Below are 21699 nucleotides of genomic sequence, written 5' to 3' on the forward strand. Positions count from 1 at the left end.
CTGGCAGAGTAGACGCTTATCAAAAGGTATCTCTGATTTCACAAAAAAGACAGTGACTAGAGCGAAAAACTTAAAACTATTGCAAAATAAAAAGAAATAAACCGAGCAGATCAGAAGGCACCTTTCATGCTCGCCTGCAGAAAGTGAAAACTGAAGGGGGCCAGCAGACTTCTGGGAGAAGGAGCAGGTTTCGAAACTGTGATTAACATCTTTCTCCAGTATGCTCCAAAAAATGGACAGAGTATCCTAAGATTCAACATACCATTCCTATTGCACTAGAAGAATGTGTTGTGTATTTACCAATTTCAATCATCTTGCTGGAAGAAGTTTGAGAGTAAATTACAGGTGGTATACGTATAAACAAAACAACTGCAAAATTAAAAAAGTGTATGGTGGGGGGGGGGGGGAGAGGTACAGGGCCAAATTTAAGATGCTGTTGTCCTTAGACAAGGCTGGAGAGCAGGGGGAAGATGAAGTTTATCCCCCAGAGTTTAGGGAGCAGGTGGAATCAGGCTCCTATGTAACCTGAAATTTTGTTCCTTCAATTCTACACCCTAGGCAGTTGCCTCTGCATAAATTCAGGCATAGGTGAGGGATTGTAGAGGAGAGAGAGAGAAACAACTAACAGAGATAAACAGCAGAGATTTTAGCTAGAGGAGGAGTTTGTGGTTAGGCCCAAAACTAGACTATCTCCCTTCCACTGTACTTCTGGAGCCTCCCTACAAATTGAGTTCTTATCCAAGATTTTGGGAATACTTTTCGACTCTTTCCTTACTTTTAAGGATCAAATAAATTCTCTGGTTAAGAAATGTTTTTTCAGTTTACAAATGTTGAGGAAGGTTAGATCTCTTTTTCATCAACATCATTTTTCTGTCTTGGTCCAATCAATTATACTATCTCGGCTAGATTACTGTAATGCTATTTATCTTGGCATCACAAAGTTCTGCCTCCAGAGACTACAATTGATTCAGAATACCGCTGCAAAGTTGATATATGGCAAAAGCAAATTCGACCATGTGACTCCTTTGCTTTTGAGTCTCCATTGGCTCCTGGTTTATCGCAGAATCTAGTTTAAATGTATATGTATTATTTTTAAAATTTTATATGGTGTTTTTATTCCTCTTCTATGGAATGTTTATAGATTTTCATATGCGAGAGGCACTCAACGATTTAAACTTTCCCTCTCTTCTAGGAAAGGAATTAAAGGAGTCAAGAATTTCAGCCTTTCTCTGGCTTTTAAATTTCCCCAATTATGGAATGAACTTCCTTTAATTTTGAGATGTCCCTGCTCTTTCCAATCTTTTGTAAATCTTTAAAATCTTTTCTATTTGCTAAAAACATTTTGAAAATTAAACCCCTTGTATTTCAGCATATTTCTTAACTTATTGTTAACCGTGTTGAGCTTCCTCTAGTTGAAGACCTGGTATATAAAGTTAAGTTTTAGTTTAGTTGGTCTGGCAATGAGTGGACTAAACACAAACAAGAAGAACAAATATTTCTTTTAAAAAAGCAAACAAACATGAAAGCAAACAGCAGAAATGACTGTCCACCAATGGCAGAAAGGATGTTTGAGGAAGCCAAATGTTCAATGTAAAGGTTTTTCTTGGATAAGGTTAAATGACTCAACATGAGCCATATTTCAGCTGCAAAGCCTGCCGGGCCTGTGGTCGGTTGGTCGGGCAGGCGGGCGGGGGGGAGGGGGGGAAGCGCCACGAAGGTAAGGGGCAGGGAGGGAGAAAGGGAGGAAAGGTGGAATGGAGAGGAAAAGACGCTTAAGGGAAATGGGTAAAACAGAGGGGTGGAGAAGGACGCTTAAAGGACATGGGGAAGACGGGGGGAGAAGGACGCTGAAAGGACATGGGGAAGACAGAGGGGGGAGACGGATGCTGAAAGCACATGGGGAAGACAGAGGGGGAGAAGGATGCTGACAGGACATGGGGAAGACAGGGAGGCGAGAAGGACACTGAAAGCACATGGGGAAGACAGAGGGGGGAGAAGGACGCTGAAAGGAAATGGGGAAGAGAGAGTGGGGAGAAGATGCTGAAGGGAAATGGGGAAGAGAGAGTGGGGAGAAGATGCTGAAGGGAAATGGGGGAGAGTGGAGAGAAGACGCTGGCAGGGAAGATGACAGAGATGCCAGACCAATTTGGAAGGGGGGAGAAAGGGAGAGGCACAGTAACAGAGCAAATGGAAGATTCAGAGAGAAGAGAGACAGTGGATGGAAGGAAGAGAGTAACAAGAAGATGAGGAAAGCAGAAACCAGAGAAGACAAAGGTAGAACAAAAATTTTCTATTTATTTATTGCTTTAGGAGACATGTTTCTGTGGTGTTGCATTGTATGCAGAGTCCAGCTTCTTGCTGGTTCAATTTAACCTTTGTCTACGTATTTCTATTTTATCCCCCCTTTTACAAAACCGTGGAGTGTTTTTTAGCGTCAGCCGTGGTGGTAGCAGCTCTGATGCTCAGAATTCTATGAGCGTCAGAGCTGTTACCACCATGGCTAAAATCCACACTACAGTTTTGTAAAAGAGGGAGGGATTAGTTTGTGATGACATATTCCATACTAGGTGAAGGTGTTTTCTGTGTTCTGTGTGTTCGAAAGGCATGGTTTTCTGTTAGGATTGACGGTGTAGGATTGATCTGTACTAGTCTGGCTTCTTTAGTTTTACAATGGGTGTATTGATGTACTGCTCACTGCAATATATAAGATGCTACCTTTTCCTAGGTACTCATGTGTGACGTGTGGCTTGTTACTAAAAATCATGTTTTTCGTACAGATGGGGGGGGTGCCAATAAATGATGGCCCCCGGGTGTCACATATGCTAGGTACGCCACTGGTGTATACCAGTCACGCTGCTTGCTGCAGTCGAAGATTAGATCTTCAATAGCTAGGCAGTGGCAGCAGGAGAGGGACTGGATTGCCTCACCTCACACAGGAGAGTTGGGATGGGATCTTTTGCCCACCCAACTGAAATCCAGGTCCACCCAAAATTGAGTGTCTGGCTCGCCCCTGTGTGGAATACAATTTTTTTTGAGAATTATTAATAGATATTTGAGCATTCATAGTACATAGTAGATGACGGCAGATAAAGACCCGAATGATCCATCCAGTCTGCCCAACCTGATTCAATTTAAATTTTTATTTATTTATTTTTTTTTCTTCTTAGCTATTTCTGGGCGAGAATCCAAAGCTTTACCCGGTACTGTGCTTGGGTTCCAACTGCCGAAATCTCTGTTAAGACTTACTCCAGCCCATCTACACCCTCCCAGCCATTGAAGCCCTCCCCTGCCCATCCTCCTCCAAACGGCCATGCACAGACACAGACCGTACAAGTCTGCCCAGTAACTGGCCTAGTTCAATCTTTAATATTATTTTATGATTCTAAATCTTCTGTGTTCATCCCACGCTTCTTTGAACTCAGTCACAGTTTTACTCTCCACCATCTCTCTCGGGAGCGCATTCCAGGCATCCACCACCCTCTCCGTAAAGTAGAATTTCCTAACATTGCCCCTGAATCTACCACCCCTCAACCTCAAATTATGTCCTCTGGTTTTACCATTTTCCTTTCTCTGGAAAAGATTTTGTTCTACGTTAATACCCTTTAAGTATTTGAACGTCTGAATCATATCTCCCCTGTCTCTCCTTTCCTCTATGGTATACATATTCAGGGCTTCCAGTCTCTCCTCATAACTCTTCTGGCGCAAGCCTCCTATCATTTTTGTCGCCCTCCTCTGGACCGCCTCAAGTCTTCTTACGTCTTTCGCCAGATACGGTCTCCAAAACTGAACACAATACTCCAAGTGGGGCCTCACCAATGACCTGTACAGGGGCATCAACACCTTCTTCCTTCTACTGACTACGCCTCTCTTTATACAGCCCAGAATCCTTCTGGCAGCAGCCACTGCCTTGTCACACTGTTTTTTCACCTTTAGATCTTCGGACACTATCACCCCAAGGTCCCTCTCCCCGTCCGTGCATATCAGTTTCTCTCCTCCCAGCATATACGGTTCCTTCCTATTATTAATCCCCAAATGCATTACTCTGCATTTCTTTGCATTGAATTTTGGTTGCCAGGCATTAGACCATTCCTCTAACTTTTGCAGATCCTTTTTCATATTTTCCACTCCTTCTTCGGTGTCTACTCTGTTACAAATCTTGGTATCATCTGCAAAAAGGCACACTTTTCCTTCTAACCCTTCAGCAATGTCACTTACATACATATTGAACAGGATTGGCCCCAGCACCGAACCCTGAGGGACTCCACTAGTCACCTTTCCTTCCTTCGAGCGACTTCCATTAACCACCACCCTCTGGCGTCTGTCCGACAGCCAGTTTCTGACCCAGTTCACCACTTTGGGTCCTAACTTCAACCCTTCAAGTTTGTTCAACAGCCTCCTATGAGGAACTGTATCAAAGGCTTTGCTGAAATCCAAGTAAATTACATCTAGCATATGTTCTCGATCCAGCTCTCTGGTCACCCAATCAAAAAATTCAATCAGGTTCGTTTGGCACGATTTACCTTTTGTAAAGCCATGTTGCCTCGGATCCTGTAACCCATTAGATTCAAGGAAATACACTATCCTTTCTTTCAGCAACACTTCCATTATTTTTCCAACAACTGAAGTGAGGCTCACCGGCCTGTAGTTTCCTGCTTCATCCCTGTGACCACTTTTATGAATAGGGACCACATCCGCTCTCCTCCAATCCCCAGGAATCACTCCCGTCTCCAGAGATTTGTTGAACAAGTCTTTAATAGGACTCGCCAGAACCTCTCTGAGTTCCCTTAGTATCCTGGGATGGATCCCGTCTGGTCCCATCGCTTTGTCCACCTTCAGTTTTTCAAGTTGCTCATAAACACCCTCCTCCGTGAACGGCGCAGAATCTACTCCATTTTCTCGTGTAACTTTGCTGGACAATCTCGGTCCTTCTCCAGGATTTTCTTCTGTGAACACAGAACAGAAGTATTTGTTTAGCACATTTGCTTTCTCCTCATCACTCTCCACATATTTGTTCCCAGCATCTTTTAGCCTAGCAATTCCATTTTTTATCTTCCTCCTTTCACTAATATATCTGAAAAAATTTTTATCTCCCTTTTTTACATTTTTAGCCATTTGTTCTTCTGCCTATGCCTTCGCCAAACGTATCTCTCTCTTGGCTTCTTTCAGTTTCACCCTGTAGTCCTTTCTGCTCTCCTCTTCTTGGTTTTTTTTATATTTCATGAACGCCAGCTCTTTCGCCTTTATTTTCTCAGCCACTAGGTTGGAGAACCATATCGGCTTCCTTTTTCTCTTGTTTTTATTGATTTTCTTCACATAAAGGTCCGTAGCCATTTTTATCGCTCCTTTCAGCTTAGACCACTGTCTTTCCACTTCTCTTATGTCCTCCCATCCTAACAGCTCTTTCTTCAGGTACTTTCCCATTGCATTAAAGTCCGTACGTTTGAAATCTAGGACTTTAAATATCGTGCGGCCACTCTCCACTTTAGCCGTTATATCAAACCAAACCGTTTGATGATCGCTACTACCCAGGTGAGCACCCACTCGAACATTAGAGATACTCTCTCCATTTGTGAAGACCAGATCCAATATCCCTTTTTCCCTTGTGGGTTCCGTCACCATTTGTCTGAGCAGAGCCTCTTGAAAGGCATCCACAATCTCCCTACTTCTTTCCGATTCCGCAGACGGAACATTCCAGTCCGCATCCGGCAGGTTGAAATCTCCCAACAGCAGAACCTCCTCTTTCCTTCCAAACTTTTGAATATCCACAATCAGATCCTTATCAATTTGCTGCGATTGAGTCGGAGGTCTGTAGACTACACCCACGTAGATAGAAGTTCCATCTTCTCTTTTCAGAGCAATCCATATCGCTTCTTCCTCTCCCCAGGTCCCTTGCATTTCGGTCGCTTGGATATTGTTCTTTACATAGAGAGCTACTCCTCCACCTTTATGACCATCTCTGTCCTTCCTAAAAAGATTATATCCCGGTATGTTTGCATCCCATCCATGTGATTCACTGAACCATGTCTCTGTGATAGCAACAATATCTAGATCTGCCTCTAATATCAGGGCTTGCAGATCATGAACTTTGTTGCTTAGACTGCGATTCTAGTTGATTTTTGTATACCCTTTTCTGGAAAGGTACAGTCAGTGGCATAGCGAAGGTAGGAGATGCTCTGGGTGGTGGCTCTCCCCGCCCTCTTCTCCACCCCTCTCTCATGCGCCTTCCCTTCCCCTTGGGCCTCTTAAACTCTTCACTGGATGGTTCCACAAACAGGAAGTGACATCAGAGGAAGAGCCGAGGCCAGCGCGGGCAGCAGGTTGGAGATATTGCTCATGCCGGTGAGGAGTTAAAGAGGTATGGGGGTGGAGAGATGCCAGCACCTTCACCAAGACAGCACATGAGGGTGGTCTGCCTCTCCCCCATCCCTTACTACGCCACTGGGGATAGTGCTTAACAAAATGGAAGCTTTTGGAATGCTGAATAGAGGAATTAAATTGCTCTTAAGTAAAGCATATATCTTGGAGAAAAAAATGCATTCTTAATCATTGTTAACAGGAGGTAACCCCCCCTCTTGATGTGGAAAAGCACAGCATGTGGGTCGAACACCTAAGCAGCAGAAAGTATTTTTGTTGGCTTGGGACTGTTGCATACAAACTCTGCTGCCAAGAGTGTGTAGTCTAGTGCTCAGTGGGATTTAGGACTAGAATCTGATTTACACTTTATAAATCATTCATGCGGTACAGAGATTCTATGCCAGATAGGGTTGGAGGAAGGGGAGGTGTAGGGGTGAGGAAGAGGATTCTTTTTGATATGAGTTTATTCATTGTGGATGGCCTGGTCATCCTATGTTTGTAATGTAATGTAATGTGAGAATGGGTTGGTGGGGTGAAAGTTAGTATATAAAAACGGTATCGCTGATGTAAGCTTTTGTTCTCTTTCTAATGATTTTATTTTTAGTTGATGTATGCTACAAAAGAGTATAATTTTGCATTACGGAGGAGTTTGTTCCATTCTGTTTCTGTACCCAAACTATAACTACATGATACATAGTTCCATGTTAGGAGTCACCACCCAAAAGAATCTCTGTGTCATTGTTGAGGATAAGTTGAAGCCCCTCGTCTCAGTGTGCAGCAGAAGTGGCTAAGAAAGCAAATAGAATGTTAAGAATTATCAGGAAAGGAATGGAAAACAAAGATAAAAATGTTATCATACCTTTGTATCAATCTATGGTGCAGCTGCACATTGAACATTGTGTGCAGTTCTGGTCGTTGTATCTCAAAAAAGATATAGTGGAATTAGTAAAAAAAAAAAAAAAGGTACAGAGAAGGATGATGAAAATGATAAAAGGGATGGAATGACTTCCCTTTAAGGAAAGGCCCTTCAGCTTGGAGAAGAGTTGTCTGTCTCAGGGGAGATATGATAGAGGTCCATAAAATACTGAGTAGAGTAGACCGATTAGATATGAATCACTTGTTTACTCTTTCCAAATACTAGGACTGGGGGGGAGACATGTGATTAAACTACTAAGTAGTAGATTTAAAAAACAGAGAAAATATTTCTTTGCTCAATAGGTAATTAAACTCTTGAATTCATTGCTGGAGAATGTAGTGAAAGTGGTTAACTTGGCAGTGTTTAAAAAAGGTTTGGATAATTTCCTAAAAAAGATGTCCATAAACCATTATTGAGATGGCTTGGGGAAATCCACAGCTTATTCTTAAAATAAGCAGCATAAAATCTGTTTTTCTCCTTGGGATCTTGCCAGGTATTTGGGACCTATGTTGGCAACTGTTGGAAACAAGATACTGGGCTTGATGGACCTTCAGTTTGCTCCAGTATGGCAACTTGTTTGCAATTAACACCTGGCCATGCTAATATCTACTACGTGGTACAACATGTATTAGCTGCTTAACACAGCCTAGTAAAAGGGCCCTTAAATTCTTCATGTATTTACTTTTTGCTAGATGACACATTCTGAGTATTATTGAATGTCTGCACCATCATGATTTATTAGGGTGGCATTTAATCACTTAAATAACAAGACTGCTGTTTCATATTTTCTTCCGTGTATGAAATAAAAGTGAGAAATGAAAAGAATCTATTGTTCATATCAGGATGCTTTATGGCTGGAGAAAATCTTGTGAAATGCTGTGCCACTTTTATAAGGCTCACAGGTAATTTAATAGTAAACTCTATAAGCCTATAAAGATAAATGTTTAAAAAGGCGAAAGATTTATTCGATTTGAAGAGAAACCAGAGATTATAAATTTAGCAAAAACAATGGATGATCCGGCCTTCTCTGTTTCTTTGGATGCAAAGAAGGCCTTTGATCATGTAGAATGGACTTTCATGTTTCAAGCAATGGATTGGTTTGGAATAGGATCTGGATATATTCATATGATTCAAACCTTGTATAGTTCCCCTTCTGCCAGATTATCTAATCTAATCTAATCTAAACCTTAGGTTTGTATACCGCATCATCTCTACATTCGTTATTAATAATTCATTTTCAGAGCATTTTTGTCTGAAGAGGGGATTTAGACAAGGATGTCCCTTATCTCCATTGCTTTTTGATATTGTTTTAGAACTCTTGTTGTTGGCCATTGAGCAGGCAAAGGAGATACAGGGAATTCCATATGCAGGTCGAGATTATAAGGTTTCAGCCTATGCAGATGATATTTTGCTTCATTTGAAGAATCCTGAATCTACCATCTCACATTTACTGGAATTGATTGATTGATTTGGCAAATTTTCAGGGTACAGAATAAATTGGAGTAAATCAGAGGTTCTTCAATTAAATGTACATTGTGTAAAAGGGTTATTTGATCCATTCCCATTCCTTTGGAAGGAAGAGAGTATAAAATATTTGGATATCATGATTCAAAGAACATTGGAAGATACAATGACAGTAAATGAAAAATCCTTATTATTGAAAGTCAAAGAAATGTGTGAGCATTGGAACCCTTTACATCTTTCTTGGTGGGTGAGAGCCCAAACCATCAAAATGATGATTTTGCCTGTAGTTTGCTACCAAATGAGTATGTTGCCAGTTTATTTCCAAGGGTTCTTTTATAAAAAATTGAATGGGATCCTTACAAAATTTATTTGGCTAGGTAAAACTGCTAGAATTGCTTTAGGATTTTTGCAAAAATCACAATTGGCGGGTAGGGTAAATTTTCCAAATTTTTATAGGTATCATCAAGCCTTCATATTGCATCAGGGTATGTATTGGATCCTTCCTGAACTCATGGAGAATCTATCGGACTGGTTGATATTACGTCTGTGCCATATTTTGAGTATCAAGTTGCCTGGAATACTTTAAAATTTATTAATAATTTAATACCTACTCCAATACAACAATCTATGTGTGAATCTCTATGGTTAAACTCCAAGATACAAATCGGCGAGTCTAAAATCCTCTGGAAACATTGGCTGCAGGCAGGCATACGTACTGTGGATGATGTGATCTCAAATGGGAAAATGCTAAATTTATTACAACTACAACAATCATTTGGCATTTCAAAGTCTCAAGCTTATAAATGGTTGCAGTTGAAACAGGCCATTCAGAAAGGGTTCCCTGATTGGCGCAACTTAAAAAATCAGTATAGCTTGCCGGGCCTATGTTTCCAGACAGATTTGCAAGGGCATCAGGCTGCCTAGTGATATAAATTAATATCTGATTATTTTAATAAAAAACTTAAAACAAACCTAAAAGACAGTTGGAACATTGAGTTAAAGCAGCAGATCTCTGCTACTCAACGGCCGTGGATTTGGAAGATGAGATGTACAGCATCAGCATCTATGAGACAAACCTGGTCTTTTTGTTACATAGAATTTTTTGGACCCAAGTTCGTTTGCAAAAGTTGGACAGTTCAAAGTCTAATAGATGCTGGCATTGTCATCTTGAAGTAGGGACACTGGATCATTTGTTGTTTTATTGTCCCTTGGTAATCAATTTTTGCAAATCAATATGGGGACAAATTAATAGGATATTGGAAACATCGATTCCGTTGTCCTATGATGTGATCATTTGTGAGACGTTGATGAATGCTAAAAATCCATTAGACAGGTATAAAAGCAGACTCCTTATAATTATGACAGGTATTGCCATGCACATGATTACTAAGAATTGGAAAAACTGGGATAGGCTAAATTTTTCCTTTTGGTGGGAAACTTTATGTCTATGTTCTAGATATGAAAAAATGAATTCAGAAATATTGGGTCATAATAAACTATTTAAAACAACATGGGGGGTCCATTAACAAATTTTGCACACACATCCAGGTAGGGTGGGAGGGAGGGGTGGAAATAAATTTTGTATTATTCTTTGATCGAATGTAGTGCTGTTCATGATATTAATTGTATGTAAAATTTATTGCACTTTGTACTCGAATTGAAAATCAATAAAGAATAATAATTAAAAAAAACAGATAAATGTTTAAGATGGGGCAAGAAGCCTACCTGCTCAGTGAGAGATTTAGCCTCTGCCCCTAGCCTGCCCCACTTCATACATTGCCCACCCATCCCCATCCATTTCTCTGCCTCTGACACAGCCGATTGGTGGCTAGAGGCAAAAACAGCGGCCTTCCCATCCGGCAGCAGCAGTAGGAAATTATTTTTAAAAATGCATCTCCTGTGGTAGCAGGAGAAGATGTGTTATGAAGCGTAAGATTGGAGATGACCCACGAATGTGGGATACTTGGCGGGTTTGACTTTGGAACATAAACTCTGAATTTTACCCACAAAGAAAGTGAGCAGTTTTCGAAAAAGTCATTTCTATGCTGAGCGGCATTTTAAGCAGGAGTGCCCAGAAGCAAGGAGGCAAGATGTACTCCATAGCTTCTCCTTGATCAATCTCTCTCAGGCAGACCTCCTCACTTGTGCTTTTTATCCTGCACAATGGTGATTAGTCTAGAGTAGAAGCAGCAGATCCCAAATCAGAACATAAGAACAAAAAATAGCCATACTGGGTCAGACCAATTGACCATCTAGCCCAGTTTCAAGTTTCTTTATGTTTCCAACAGTGGCCAATCCAGGCCACAGTACCTCGCAGAAACCCAAATAGTGGGATAATTCAATGCTACTGATCAGGGGCCACACTCGCTCTCTTCTCTGTCCCCTGCTCCTTCCCCACCACCCCTGCCGTGTGTACTCCCCTTCCCTTCCCCCATATCTGTTTAGCTTCCCTGGCGCGAGCAGCATCTCTAACTTGCTGCCTGTTCCGGCTTCCTCTGACATCACTTCCTAGTTGTGGGACCTGGAAGTATCATCAGAGGGGAGCACTGAGGCTGGCACAAGCAGCAGATCAGAGCTGCTGCTTGCATCGGCGAAGAACTAGAGGTATGATGGCGGGGAATTGAATGCGCGATAAGGAAAATACTTGAAGGAAGGAACGAAGGCCAATGAGGAGGAGAGGTGCTGGCGTCCCCACCAAGACGGTGCCTGGGGTGGTCCATCCCTCCTTTCTACGCCACTGCTACTGTTCTAGGGCAAGCAGTGGCTTCCCCCACCTCTGTCTCAATAGCACGCCAAAATTCAGCTTGGGGCCTGCACTGACACTGCTCTGCCCCTTCTGCATTCTCTTGGATTGCCATAGCAACGGCAAGCCCCACGCTGAATTCTATTTTAGGAGTTGTTGTTTTTAATCAAGACTGACCACTGCAGAACATACAGGAGTGCACCGCACCTCAAGCCCAGCAGTGATACTTTGGATCCTACCAAAATGTGGCACCAGACATATACAAATAATTATAGAATAGATGCAATATATAGCAGCAAAAGTGTCCCCAAGTAAAAGAATGAGATTGGTGTTTAGCATGGTAAAGAATATGTAATAACTCAGTTTTGGCAGGATTTGATGGTTTGGTTATATATTGTGAAATTTTCTATATTTTTTTAGATGCTTGTATGTAATTTTATTGTGTATGTTGCTTTGTGCTCCACCTTGATAAAGGCAGAATATAAATAAATAAATAAACAAACAAAACATTTTAGAAAAAGGCCCAAAGACATTTTTGCAATGAACTGGAAACTTTCTTCAAGTAAGGTGAATGAATTAATGAGTTCTGGTACTTACTGCATCCATCAGTCCTTTTACTGTGGGCGACTTTAACATCAAAGCATCGAACACTTCATCACTCTCTTTCCTCACATACAAAAGCACTGAAAGGACAACGATTAGATTTCAGAGCAGAAACAAAGAAATGAAAAACAAAATAACTTTGAATGAAAAACACAAAATCAACCAAATACTGGTTCCATAGACCTCAAAGCCAAACAAGAACAAAACCAAAATTAATGTTGACATCAATTATCATATAATTGAAAGTTATTTTATTTTTGTAGTACTGACTGAAAGTGTCTGCAGTCTTGTATGAAGCAAGATAAATAAATTCATAAATCTATTTTTATCAAGAGTTTTTCTCATGGATAGAGTGGGAAAAAAATACATTGGGGTTCATAATCAAAAAAAATAAACGTCTAAAAAATGTCCTAAATGGCTACTTGGACGATCAAAAAGCCTGATCGTCCAAGTACCCATAACCAAAGCTGGTTTTTAGACGTATCTAAAAACAGGCCTTTCCCCTGCCTTTAAACGCACAGAGAGAAAAGAGGAGTGTTTAGAGAAAGGGAAAGGGCAGGCAGTGGGCGGAAGGTGGGCCGACCTACACCTAGGCATACAACAGGTATAATCAAAACCATAGGCAGATTGCCTAGTCGGCACTTATACCTTTTTGACTTAGACAAAGTCAAACCAGGTCTAAGTGCTGAAAAAGGGGCTGGGTTGGGCCCATGTGCCTAAGGCCCCGCCCACAGGAGGGGCCTAAGGCTCCAGGTCCTATTCTGATTGGCCCAGGCGCCTTATGCCCCACCTGTGGGCAGGGTTTCAGATGGCTGGGCCAATCCAGCCCCATTCTGGAGCCGGCTGGCTGGCTTGGCACCCATCCGTCCGGCCAATGTTAAAGGTAAGGGGAAGGGGGGTGGGGGGGTCGTGGGGTCGGCCGGGGGGGGTTGCGGGTCAGCGGGGGGGGCCGATCGAGGGTTCTGGGGGGGGCGGTCATTGGGAGAAGGGGCGTTGTGTTGAGGGCAGGAGGGCCTGGGATCCCTCCTGCCCATATTGTAGTGGGGGGTGGGGGGTAGCGGGTCACCGAGGCCAGCAGGGCTTGGGCTCCCTCCTGGCCCAATCCAGTTGGGAGGTCGCCGGGGCCAGGAGAGCTTGGGCTTTCTCCTGGCCCGTTCGTGTTGGAGGGGGGGTCGCTGGGGCCAGGAAGGCCCTGCTCGTACTTGGCCTGGCCTGCTCGTACTTGGCGGGGGTTGGGGGCACGATCGCTGGGGCAAGAGGGCTTAAGCTCCCTCTTGCCCCGATGCCATCGGAGGGGTCGCGGTTCGACGGGGCAAGAGGACTTGGGCTCCCTCTTGCCCCGATGTTGAGGGGGGGGGTCGCGGTTCGACAGGGCAGGAGGGCTTGGGCATCCTCCTGCCTGGATCATTGTGGGGGGGGAATTCTGTAACTGGTGTTTTTTTTGACAAACACCAGTTACAGAATCCAGCTTTTAGGCGAAGGACTGGCTCCTCCTTCGCCTAAAAGCCCTTGTGTTGGACATTTGGGGCTTAGGTGTTTTTTAAATTCATTATGGGCAAAAAGTGTAGACGTCGTGGGGGTTTACTTGTAGACATAGTGGTGATCTGGGCATTTAGTAGAGGCAGGCCATAATCAAAACAAGGACGTTTGTTTTGGTTATGGACACTTTTCCTGCTTCTGCTTTCAACGTTTAAGGCCTTAGGCCAAAAAGGGACTTAGACGGTTTTTTTGATTATGCTCCTCATTGTTTTTAAATTGACGACTTATATTCTACAAAAACAACATAATTATTTATTAATCAGCTAGAACTAGAAATACATAGCTATCATTGAATTATTCATATCCTCTGACACTTGACAAACACTGCTATGCATAAAAAATCTGTGTATTTTTACAACAAACAAAGCTGCGATAGCGGTTTAGCATGTGCTGAATTGCCCCACATGCTAGACCTTAACGCCAGCATTGAGCTGGCATTAGTTCTAGCTGCATAGCATGGGTTTAGTGTGTGATAAAATTCTGCGTGCGCTAAAAATGCTATCGCAGCTTAGTAAAAGGAGCCCATAATTATAAAATCACAATACTTACAGGACAACCAACCAGCATAGCCATAAAAAAACAACAACACAGGTGTTCCCACTCACCTCAAACTATTATCTACACTCACAATAGTCCCATGCTGTATTATTAGCTAGTTGAAATGAATAGACTTTTAACAATCTCTTAAAAATGACAATGTCTTATGGTTGTTTGATCATCATAGGTAACTGGTTTCATTCCCTTGGGCCAACTACAGAAAAGGCACATCTGATCGTCCAAGCCGCTAAATCGTCCATCTTTATACCACATTTCCGTCCAACTTTCCGTCCAAGTCCAAAATGCCTAGAACAAACCCTGTTGGACGTGAGAGGGGTCTGCAAAGTGATGGACTGCACACCCAGACATGCCACCTAAATAGTGACCTTACAGGGCACTGCTGTGAACTTCACAAAAAGGGTGCCATGGTTTCTCCTCCCTACAGCTCCCTTATAGGTCACGGGGTTTTGGGGGTGTATAGGGGAGTGCACATGTTTAAGTATCAATGCAGTCATTACAGGGGCTTATGGGCATGGGTCCTCTTCTCTATGGGTCCCTAACCCACCCCCAAGATGACTTACGCTGCCTCTGGGCTGGACAACTAGGTTTTCCTATGCCAGGCGGCCAGGTGATGATGGTCTGGAGGCTGAAATTTAAAGTTGTGAATAAAATTTTTATGGGGGGGGTTGGTGATCACTGGGGTAGTGTGTGGGGGTCTGTGTTATGTGTTTGAAGTGCTTATCTGGTGAGTTTAGGTGGGTTTTTGTGACTTAGACCAACGTCCAAGTTCCGTCTAAGCTCTGTTGTAAAACTTTTGGTTTTACATGCTGTATGACTAAGTCTAAGCCGGCCCACGTCCCGCCCAACTCCCCGCCTTCGACATGCCTCCCGAAACGCCCTGTTTAGCTTTGGACATTGAGCGGCACTATGAAGGCCTAGGTCGTTTTTAAATACGTCCAAAACCCGGTTTTATTATCGGCGCTTAGACGTTTTTGAGAAATGTTCATCCAAGTGCTGACTTTGGCCGGTTTTTGGACGTTTTTCTCTTTCGATTATGAGCCCCCTAAGTTGCACATCTGATGAGCAATCTCAGTAGGATTCCCTGACAAATAAAACTCCAAAAGTACATCAAGGTCAGGGTCATGAGTAATTAACAATAATTCTGTTTTAGCAAGTTCAACAACCACCTGTTTGTCCTCATCCGTGCAACAATTTTATCAAACATTTTCTGTAAACAAGCCACTGAATCAAAAATGGATAACCCCTAAAGAAGAAGGAACTGAATGAGACCCCCAGATACTGAAGTAAATGACATATTGGTACCACATATAAATTAAACAGGACTGCTGACAAGGAGGAACCCTGTGGCATCTCCATGAACAGCAATTTAAGCACTGAAAACTTAGAACTCGCACATACTAACACGTACTTTCTTGATTTCTCTGAGTAAGAGTAAACCATTTCAGTACAGTCTCCACAAGGCCAAATACCCTCAGGTGATCAATCAAGATCCCATGATCAAGGGTGTCAAATGTAATGTAATGTAATTTATTTCTTATATACCGCTACATCCGTTATGTTCTAAGCGGTTTACAGAAAATATACTGAAATGTCCAGGAAAAACTGACAGATAACTATGACATTGATCCAACCCATAGCAAGACCTCCCTTGGCTGAACCCATGCTTACTCTCTCCCATTAAATCATGTTTGTCTACGTGTTCCACAATTTTTATTTCTTATAATTGTTTCCATTATTTTGCTTGGCACTGAAGTCAGGCTTACCAGGTCTGTAATTTCCCAGATCTCACCTAGAACCCTTTTTAAAAATTAGTGTAACATTGGCCAACCCCCTTCAATCTTCAGGTACTACAGACGATTTTAGTGACAGGTTACAGATCACTAACATGTTTTAGCTCTTTCAGTACCCTGGGATGATTTATCACTCTTTAACTTGTCAATTTGGATTAGTAAGTCTTCCAGGTTCACTGAGATTCCTTTCAGTTCCTCCATATCATCACCCTTGAAAATCATTTCCAGTTCAGGTAGATCTCTTACATCTTCTTCTGTAAAGACCAAAGCAAAGTATTCATTCAGTCCACTATGGCCTTATCCTCCCTGAGCACCCCTTTTGCTCCTTGATCATCCAGTGATCCCATGGATTCCCTCACAGGTTTTCTGCTTCTGATGTACCTAAAAAAATAGTTACTATGAGTTTTTGCCTCTTTAGCAAGTTTATTTTCATATTATTTTATAGCTTTCTTTATCAATGTTTTGCATCTAATTTGCCAGTGCTTATGTCTCTTATTTTCTTCATTTGGATTCTTTTTCAATTCTTTAAAGAATGTGTTTTCGGCACCAATAACCTCTTTCACTTCACCTTTTAGCCATGCCAGCTTCATTTCTCTTTCCATCTTTGTTAATACGTGGAATACATCTGGTCTGGGCTTCCACAATGGCCTGGTTTACAGTCTTAACCTTTGCCACTGATCCTTTTAGCTTCTTTTTAACCATTTTCTTCATTTTAGCAAGTTGCCTTTATGAAAATTAAGTACCGCTACAATAGATTTCTTTAGCGACGTCACTACAGATATCAGTAATCCTAAACTCAATAGGAAACCAGTGTAATGAAATCAAAACAGGTGTAATATGTTCAGATCTCCCTGTTCCAGTCAGAACCCTAATGCAGTATTCTGTGAAACTTGCAGCTCTTTAAGGTATTTCTTAGCTATCTATATATGGCCTATAAAGGATGGTATGAAACTAGGAAAGGAGCATATATGAAGCAGAAGACTAATAAAGAATAAGAGACAAGGGGAAGTCAACCTGAAATACAGACAGAATCTAACAGGAGTTTGAGAGTAATAGAACATCAGGGATGAAATGTCCAGTATATTTTTAATTATGAATTGCTTAAAGCTTTACTGAATAAAGAGCTACAGAAGTACAGTATACTGTAAATAAATAAATCAAAGTGATAAAACTGGCAAAGGAGTTCTAAGGAATTTTTAAGGTGTAGTGAGAAAATTCAAATAAACTGACATAGAATTTACTGTATTTCAATAATTAAGATCAGGTAACATTACTGGCTGAAGGAGATAACAGATACTGAAAATCAGTAAAAATAAGGATGACTAAAAATATTAAACAACAGACACAAGCAGAGATATGACAAAATACAAGCAAAGGGTGCTAAGGGATCTGTCCTTGATTCAATACTATGTAGCAGCAATAAAGTAGAAGAATTGAGGGAAAAAGGTTTTTTCTAGTGATTGATAATAAGGCCTTCAACTGAATAACCAGGCCTGAGAGAGTAGACCAATTATCTAGGAAAGTTTGAAGAGCGGTCAGTTACTTGGCAGCTAAGTTTCAATACTAAAACATGACTTTTGAGTCAGAAATCTGAGGAAATGGTATACACGTTGAAGTGTGAGTAACTGATGCCCAGAAAACAGTGAGGGACATGCAGGACAATCGTGTATGATGAGACTGTAAGCTGTCTCACCCATACTGGGGTTAGAAGCAAGTCAGAAATACCCACGTTAAATTAAATCCAACATCAAGGTAATGAAACAGTGCAATATGCTCTATCAAGAGCCAGGGGGATGAAAGGTACATAGGAGGATGAATGATAATTAGTAGAGAAAGGAAATGATTATGCTGCTGTACTGGTCATCAATAAGAAATCACTTGAAGTACTGTTTTCCCTTCTTGGGGGGGGGGGCATACTTCTCTAAGGGTGTAGATAGAGTAAAGGTAGCCCAGAGAAGGGCTACCAAACCACACCAGCTTTATCCCAAATACTCTATGGCATGAAATTTAGAAATATAAATAAGTACATCACAGAAGAGAGGTGAGGCAGGGAAAATTTGACAGAATGCCCTCCTGGAGTGAATGATGAAAGCTAAAATTGTAATGGAACTCTAGATGGCATTGAATAAGCTAAGAACATAAGAATAACCAGACTGGATCAAACCAATGATCCATCTAGCCCAGTATCCTGTTTCCAACAGTAGCCAATCCAAGCAACAAGTACCTGGCTGAAACCCAAATAAAAGCAACATTCCATGTTACCGATCCCAGGGCAAGCAATGGCTTCCCCCATGTCTATCTCAATAGCAGATTATGGACTTTTCCTCTAGGAACTTGTCCAAACCTTTTTTTAAACCAGCTACACTAAACACTGTTACCATATCCTTTGGCAATGAGTTTCAGAGCTTAACCATTTGTTGAGTGAAAAAATATTTCTTCCTATTTGTTTTATTTCCATGCATTATCACTGAGTGTCCCTCTAGTCTTTTTGAAAGGGTTGCCCAATCACCCTTGATCATACTTCCCCTCCCTGATAACAACTCCTCACCCTCCTGGTCACACTTCCCAAATCTGAACAAAACCCTCTTCACTCAGATCTCACCTCCAAAAAAATGGAATCCTCTCCATTATTTTAGGCCTACTGGCCCTGTACCTAGTAGGTCCTAGAGCAGGAACGATCCACAGGAATATCTGCCCTGCCAGAGCTGTGTCTCAAGTGGTGCCCTAGCAGTAGCCTCGAGCTACTACCGCTAGGGATTATGTTTCCTTTTATGGTTTTCTCTGGGGTTATTTTATTATCATTTTCTGGCCATAATATGACTTGTGTGTATCTGATATTCACCTCGAGTAACATTCTGGTTTTTACATAGCAATGAGCTGCTTTACATGTATTTGCATGCTTTCCATCTCATTAATATGTAACCCTCAGTAACCTAAATATATTCTGCATTACTGAAACACAGCCTGTGTCAGAGCCCTTTAGGTTATGTTAAGGGGCTAATAATGTGGGTTATTGTACTAGCACAGTTTGATAACTTTCTCCCTAAGTGCTGCTGAAAGTCGGGGTATAGCCCAGGTCTATTGCGGTTTACATGATAATGTGGCAAGATTGGCAAGACCAGAAACTTCACCACAAAGCTGGGGATTTAGCTTGCACTTTTCTTTTGCAGCCTTCTGATGGACTGGGGCCCTGTTGCCTTTCTTAAATGTAATTAGGTACATATATAATTGTACCTACAATAGCATACTATTAAATTTTGACAGTACTCTTTATTGGCCTACAATGTATACCATGTATCTGTCTCTGTAAGTAATGATTAGCTGCATGCCTTGGAGGTAATTTTAGAAGCATCAACATCTGAGAATAACAGCACATAGACATGTACACACAAATACTTGTAAATGCAATTTTAGAAAGCCATTATTTAGATGTCTATATTCCCTAGTACACAGGGGGTGATGTGGGCAGGACACAAAATTGTAAAATGGGAATACATTTATCTTATTTTAACGTGTCCGTACTGGCTTATGCTCCTGATCTAAGGCATGCTTAAGTGCCAACTATTTGCTTGTTTGAATCTGGGGTTGTTCCACTAATGATTCAGGGGCAATTCTGCAACCTCAGGTTATTTCACTTGATTTTTAATTGGCTCCTCTTGTAAGTGTAGCTATGTAAAATCCAACACACACATATGTACGAATCAGAAAATAAATGTGCAGACTGTGACATAGGCACATACATGTGCAGATATTCATGCTTACATGTGGAAAGCCCTGAATGATGCCACATGTTTTCTGCACACACAGCTTTTATAAAACCAATGTTCTTGTTCTACATTCTGGCAAATATGAGGGATCTTCAAAAAAATTATGCAAGTTTATTTTTTAAACACTATTTATTAAATATCTCAAAAAGCAAATTAAATACTTTTCTACATAATTACCCTTTTTACGATACATTTTCCTATTAACACACCCTCTTACCACTTCTCCTGTCCTAACTATTTCCCGCAAAAATATGAAAGTGCAGAAACCTTTTGAAGAACGCTTTTATATTTCTTTGCTGGTGTCCATATATATATTTTACAAAAGGCTCCATATTCCGCAGACTCTGTTGTAAAATAATGTCTATCCATGGATGAAAAAAGATAAAGAAAATGGAACTAGGACAGGAAAAAAATGTGAGGTTCCTTTATGCTTCAACAAGTTCAAGTAGCGGTGATGACACCCCGTGGTGGGGATTCAGAAGACTCCACAGAGGGGGATTGAGGGAGACAGACAGGAGGCTGGCATAGTTGAGGACAGAGAGACCCCAAACAGAGACCAAACACACACCAACAGTTTTGACTCAACCAGTAGTAGTGAATTTATCTTCGAGAAATTTGTCTGAAATAGAAGAATGTGTGTTATCTAAAGGGTTATCCTTTGTTCCCTTCTGTAATCACGATCCTTTTAAAATTTGTGTGGATCTTAATAGATTTATTAGAAAGTTTCAAGTAAAAGTATTTTTTGGATCCACGGATTTTGAATCCTATGTGGATAGGTCGGTTGTGAAAGAGCCCTCTATTTGGACCCCTCTGGGTACCCTAGATCCTACTGTGGCTACGTTGAAGACTTTGATTCTATAAGATGTCTCTATATTTGAGAGAGAACTACAATAGAAGAAATTCAATTTTTCTTCAGATGAATGGGTTGCTTTAAAAAGCCTTAGGTCTGATTACTCTATCATCAGCAGGTGGGCTGATAAAGGAGGAGCAGTGGTGCTTCAAGATATTCATAAATATGAAGCGGAGATTAATCGCCAATTGCCAGATGTTACTGTATATGTGCCTTTGGAATCGGATCCTTCTGAACAAATTTTAGATCGAATAAGATCCTTGGTAAGTAAAGGGAAACAAGCAGGTTTTTTTGACATCTTCTGAATTTCAATTTTTGAATTACACATTGTTTAAAGTGCCTGTGCTTTATATTCTGTCAAAAATTCATAAAGATCTGGAAAATCCACCAGGTTATCCAATCGGTTCTGTGAGACATTCCCTTCGAGAACGAGACTGTAAATATGTGAAATCCTATGTGAAAGATAGTATGCATATGTTAAACATCTTGGAAGAAATCCGAATTCCTGAGAATGATTCTGTGATACTTGCTACTCCGGATGTAATTTCTTTGTACACCAATATCCCACAAGGGGAAGCTATTGCTGAAGTGAGACAAATGTTGGAGGTTGCCCTTTGGCCACATTTGGTACCAGTTGAATTTTTGGTGTCCCTTACTGAGACAGCAATGTGTAATAACTATTTTTTATTTAAAGAGCAATTTTATATGCAAAAGAAAGGTGTAGCAATGGGGGTATAACTTGCCCCCTCAATCACTAATCTGTATATGGATAGGTTTGAGCATGCCTGAGTTTATAATGATGAAGGTTATCAATATGTGTTGGGATGGCGCTACATAGATGATATTTTTTTTAATATGGAGAGGAACATCAGATCAGCTGATCAACAACTGCCAACCTACAATTAAGTTTGATCTACACTGGAAAGCTCAAACAATTTCATTTGTAGATACACAGATTAGTTTAAACAGGTGTGTGCTATGTTAGTTTATACTAAACTGACTGATTGTAATACAGCCCTTCACTTTTCTAGCATGCATCCAAGTAATACTAAAATGAGTATTCCTGTTGCTCAATGTCTATGATATCGGAGACTATGCTCTTCTATTTCAGATTC

The 21699-nt window shown here is 41.2% G+C and overlaps 1 protein-coding gene across 6 annotated transcripts in view; it reads right to left on the reverse strand.

The window, feature by feature from the left end:
- Positions 1–21699, reverse strand: part of GRHL2 (grainyhead like transcription factor 2) — a 279232-nt gene that overhangs the window by 11267 nt on the left and 246266 nt on the right. For 4 of the 6 annotated variants that reach the window (XM_033933112.1, XM_033933110.1, XM_033933109.1 and 1 more), the window contains one exon: positions 12075–12160. In XM_033933112.1, the coding sequence (XP_033789003.1) occupies positions 12075–12160 (86 nt within the window). Of the gene's footprint in view, positions 1–12074; positions 12161–16290; positions 16349–21699 lie in introns of those variants that run through there. The other 2 variants (XM_033933113.1, XR_004538280.1) reach the window with 2 other exon arrangements.

The sequence above is a fragment of the Geotrypetes seraphini genome, chromosome 2 (assembly GCF_902459505.1).
Source record: "Geotrypetes seraphini chromosome 2, aGeoSer1.1, whole genome shotgun sequence".
NCBI classification, from domain to species: Eukaryota; Metazoa; Chordata; class Amphibia; order Gymnophiona; family Dermophiidae; genus Geotrypetes; species Geotrypetes seraphini.